This window comes from Rhodamnia argentea, chromosome 5 (assembly GCF_020921035.1).
Source record: "Rhodamnia argentea isolate NSW1041297 chromosome 5, ASM2092103v1, whole genome shotgun sequence".
NCBI classification, from domain to species: Eukaryota; Viridiplantae; Streptophyta; class Magnoliopsida; order Myrtales; family Myrtaceae; genus Rhodamnia; species Rhodamnia argentea.
Window position 1 is genome coordinate 23396163 of NC_063154.1, and position 5090 is coordinate 23401252.

The 5090-nt window shown below is 44.4% G+C and overlaps 1 protein-coding gene across 1 annotated transcript; it reads left to right on the forward strand.

The window, feature by feature from the left end:
* The first annotated feature begins 1222 nt into the window (after positions 1-1222).
* On the forward strand, positions 1223-2619 carry LOC125315252 (probable metal-nicotianamine transporter YSL12). The gene is made up of 2 exons (XM_048279703.1): positions 1223-1366; positions 1510-2619. The coding sequence occupies exons 1-2, from the start codon at positions 1223-1225 to the stop codon at positions 2617-2619; spliced, it is 1254 nt and encodes a 417-aa protein (XP_048135660.1).
* Positions 2620-5090: the final 2471 nt, after the last annotated feature.

Genomic DNA, 5090 nt, shown 5'->3' on the forward strand with positions numbered 1-5090 from the left:
GAAAGGTGAGCATATATGCTCGAATTGCTGATTAAAATGCCTCACACATTTTGATCGAATACAAAGTTCGAGCTCATACGTACTGCATTTTGAGGGTTGTATTGGAATCAAGTGGATGCCCTGACTAAAATGGACACCTTTATTATCATATAAGAACACTCAACACCACTTATACAACAAACAAAAATTCATATGGTGACTTCTTAGTATACACACGGTAGAGAACTTTTCTACTCAACAGTTGGAGACTTACTCTCTCACAACGCTCACACAAGTTGGCAAGTTCGCTTGACAACTTCTTGGCTGTTTTTTCTTGAGAAGAATATCAAGATGGCAACTACTGAAAGAGGAAATCTGGGAATAGGAGAGAGAGAGGCGGTGCTTCTCACATTGAGATTGCTCATTGAAAATAAATTAGTGTTTATGTGTGATGTCTCTCCGAATTTTCGTTTTAAATAAAGCGATCAACTATTATCCCAATGTCGTAAAAGATTCACCGTGTGATATCAGTATGAAAATTTGTTTACTTTTTGAGTTTTCGGTACGCAGTATATGATCATAGACAAGAAGTTGACATTCCCAACCATATCTGCATCAGCTAATTTCATAAACAGCTTCCACGCTGCTCGGAGTGGCAAATTGAATGGCAGGTTGTCTCTTTCTTCCATTTCCTTCTTCCTTATCAATAAAATCCCATTTTTTCTTGTGGTTTTTGAAAAGAGTGCGCGACTATCAACTGCTGACACGATGTTTCTCAATCCACCAACAGGAGGCAGACCAGAAAACTGAGTAGGTTCTTCACAATTAGCTTTCTTTGGAGCATATTTCAATGGCTATACAGTGGAGGTGACTCATGTGGATTCACACATTTCCCCACTTTTGGACTCAAAGCATTTCAAAGGAGGTATGGGGTCATAAGTATTCGTCATTTGAGCAATCACTCTGTACCGAAACCTAAAAGGAGCACTCTCTTTCTAAAGGGTTAGAAACAGAAACATCAAAGAATCTATACTATTGCTACTGAACATAAATAGATACACTGGTCGAACCAGATGTTGTTTGGTCAACATGAAAGTTCTTGTGGAAACGAGAGAGGTGATAACTGAGGACTAATATAGGCCTGCAGCACTAGCAAATTCCTAACTGCGAGCTTTTCCTCATTTCTGGAGACCAAAACAGCTTCTATTTCGACTTCTATTCAGCATATATTGGCGTTGGAATGATGTGCCCGTTTGCCATTACCTATTCACAAATGCTCGGGGCAATCCTCTCGTCGGGTGTCTTGTGGCCTTACATAGAGACCAAGAGTGGTGACTGGTATCCTGCAGATGCTCCCACAGCTCTAAGCGGTACTGAAGCTTATAAAGTAATTTCCCTGACCTATAATTCAATTTCCAGTTGCTTGCTCGTTGGCATTTTGTGCGAAAAGCATAATAACCAAGTACTCTGCGAAATCTTTGGTTTTGTCTCCCTCAATTTGACAGTTTAAATTTTGATTATGTCATGCAGGTCTTCATTGGCCTCTCCATCACAATCGGTGAAGGAGCTTATAACCTTGTAAAGATGGTTTTTATTGGGTTGATCAAGCATAAGAACAACGATAATTCTTCTACTTTGCCTGTGGAGAACCCCTTCCATAGGAAAAACCTTGTCCCCTATGATGAAGAGGTTAGGACCAAATCCTTCCTCAAGGACGAAATTCCAAAGAAAGTGGCAATCTTCGGCTGTGTCTGCTATGTCGCAATTGCTATGATATCCGTAGCAGTTTTCACCTTCATCTTCCCCAGTCTCCAATGGTACCACGTGTTGACCCTGTACCTGGTATCCCCCTTGTTAGGATTCTGCAGAGCCTACGTGACCGGTTTATCTGACATGTCGATATCAATGTTTTATAGGAAGCCAGTCATCTTAATCTTTGGTTCCTGGGCTGGAAAGTCCAGTGGCAGCGTCCTAGTAGCGCTCGCCGCTTGTGGGATCCTCCTACATTTCGTGGAGACAGCTTCTAATATGATGGAGTCCTTCAAACTAGGGTACCAGACACTTTCCTCCCCCAAATCCCTATTCTTTAGCCAACTGATTGGGACTTTAGTGGGCTGTTTTGTCTCTCCGTACATCTTCCTGTACTTCAAGAACCACTACCCAGCTGGGTTTGGAACACCAGATTCCGTGTTTTCAGCTTACTGGGCCAGCAGCGATAGAGCTGCCGCCATGGAGGCAGCAAATGGGTTCTCGACACTGCCAAAGCATTGTCCCAGCCTTTCTCTGGCGTTCTTTGTCGCTGCCATTCTCATCAGCATGCTCAGAGACTCGATGCCCAAGAAGTGGAAAAGCTTGATACCGATCCCCATGGCGTTCGCCGCACCGTTCTACGTCGGAGCATATCTCAGCATCAACATGTCCGTCGGGTACTTGATTTTCTACCTCTGGAGGAGGAAGAACAAGGCCCCGGCTGAGGGGTTTGCTCCTTTTGTCGGGTCCGCACTGATGTTCGGGGACGGGCTGTGGTTGTTTCCTAGTACAGCACTCAGAATGAAGAACATAGTTGCACCAATGTGCATGAGATTCCTGTCCCAGGAGATGAGCGCTCAAGTTGAAACTTGCCTCAGCTGTGGTTCTTGATTTCCTTCTTGTCTCTTCTTGCAACAATGTGTAACTACCGATTACTTGTGGAGAAGTCTGCATGTAGTTAATTTGCTTTGGACTCTCCCAGTGTCAATCAGATCAAGGGTACGGTTCCATTTTCTAGCAAGCTTCTTGTCTTCCCCGCCTTTGGGCGGATTTATTTTTGGATATATCGTGTTTTTCAATAAAAAATAAAATAAAATTGGACCCAAGGAGTATTTCTATCATTTATTCTAAACTATTTTAGAAGTTATTATGTGTATACACAGCTTGTGAAATCCTATGCCCTTTTTACGTGTTTCCACCCCCAACTCCTTCCTCAAGGTGGAGATTTTAACCCCTATCTCCTCAGTGGTTAAGTATTTAAAACATTAAAAAAATGAGCTCTTATGATGATGTAATAAAACATAATTCAAACCTGGTCGATGCTAAATTGTTAGCATTGCTTCTTATGAAATGAAAAAAACGGTTGCCGAATTCGTAGGCGAGAGGGGCGGAGAGATAGTGATGTGGCCATTGACCTGTAGCAAGTATTTGAAATCTAGAAGGATGTTGACTTGTTCCCGTTCCCATATGATTGTGATTCTTAAGGCTCTTATGAGCTTTTAATGGATTACGAGATCCTACTCGCCTTCGTCCCTCGTTGACCACCCCTTGCCTTCATTCTTGATTAACCATACCCGCAAAATCGCAGTGTCTTGAAAGAAAAATCCCGACTTTACCCAAATCGCATTCCAAAAACCCTTATTGACGGGATGAACTCCTACCCAGTGGAGGCAGTGTCCATGGGATTGTTGTAGATCGCCCGTCAGACGCAAGACGATCGGATTCGATGGTTCGGGTTGATTCTTATTTTGTTTCTTACTGTCGCGGAGCGTCGGTGTGTTCAAGATTTCTGTTCTTGGATCTGTCAAATGATAAATGAGGAGTAGGGGGTCGCGAGGAATCCTCCGGAGTCGCCTCTGGCGATCCGTTCGATGTTCGAAACTCGAAGGCGGATGGCGATCGTGACGGCGATGGCGCTTGGCCGCAGTCCCAGTATTCGTCCTACGGGGAATCTGATTTCGAGCGGTATTGCAGCGCGAACTCGGTTATGGGGACGCCCAGCTTGTGTAGCTCGGTGAATTATACCGATTGTTTGGAGTCTGAGTTCGGGTCTTTCAGAAGCTCGGGGGTTGGAGATGATGGTGGTTTGGAGGGTTTTAGCCTGGGAGGGAGGCATGAGAGGAATTTTGGGGAGAAGAGACCTGAATCTAGTGTTCTTGGGTTTTGTAAAGATGAAGTCTTTAAAAATGTCACCCACAGGCTGGTGGCCGCGCTGGTTTGCGCTCGGTTCCTTTCACGAGAGGTTCTGGATTCAAAATTTCGTGATGCCAGTATCTTACCTGGGCACGATGCTGGTGGGGTCCTGCAGTTGCTCCCGAGAACTAGTCGTGATTCATGGCTAGTTTGAGCGCAAACTCGCCGGCCGCACGGACACTCGATTATAAAAAAAAAAAAAAATCTTTAAAGATGTCTACCAAAAAAAAAAAAAGTCTTTAAAAATGACATGAAGTTAAGCGACAGCGCAATTGCTGTGGATTCACGCCATAGCGAGGCGTTTGAGGGTACTACACCTCATATGGATTGAGGTCGACTACAGTTTCTGACAATTCAGGTGAAGGTCGTTCTGAGGGTGGCCGAGTTGGAAATGCTTCTGATCATGGTTTTATTTGTGGGTGGAGTTCTGGACACAATTTGCTTATGGATACGGGAGAGTGGGGAAGGGAGGATGAAGAAGAATCAAGCATGTGTTGCCGCTCAGAAGACGAGGATTCGATGTATGAGGCGGTTCAGATGATGAGCGAAGGAAGGATCTTTCTTACTTAAGGAATGCATGGCATATTCAGAATGGGGAAACAAGGGCTAGGGATGTGAATCCACTGGTTATGAACTCCTCTGTTGCCTTTGGTTCAGATGACTGGGATGATTTTGTTGAAGAAGCAGGCGAACCTTCAGTTGGTTCATTGATGTTGGATGTGGTGGATGGGCAGAGACAACTTAGTCACAAGAGTGGGTACAACCTTTCAGATGTTGGGCAAATGGCGCAAGAGGATGTGGCAGACTTGCTCACAGCCAGTGAAGAACTTCAAGGTGCTTCTCAAGATGTTAAAGGTACCCTTGACCAATCTCGGGCTCTGTTTTCCTCTATGCAATCATGGGATTCGGAGCATGTCCAAGTGAAGGATGCCTTGCTCACTGATGGTGCGCTAGCCCTTAATATGTCGATAGGAAATGTAGAAGGTTTTTCCACGGCCAAAATCGGTGCTCGTAGTGTCTGATTCATATCAAAACAATGTCAGGGACATCGGTATTGCCAGCAATCAAGTCACTGTATTTGATGAATCAGAAGAGAATCTGAACGTTTGTTCCCTCAACATTGTCTTTGAAGTGGATCCAGACCCAATAGTAGAGAGAGCTTATTTAGA

What these genes read in the sequence shown, in the direction of transcription:
- LOC125315252 (XM_048279703.1), top strand. Translation starts at nt 1,223, where the DNA reads ATGTGCCCGTTTGCCATTACCTATTCACAAATGCTCGGGGCAATCCTC. An exon ending in GCGGTACTGAAGCTTATAAA is followed by an intron (nt 1,367 to 1,509) that starts GTAATTTCCCTG and finishes TATGTCATGCAG; the next exon opens with GTCTTCATTGGCCTCTCCAT.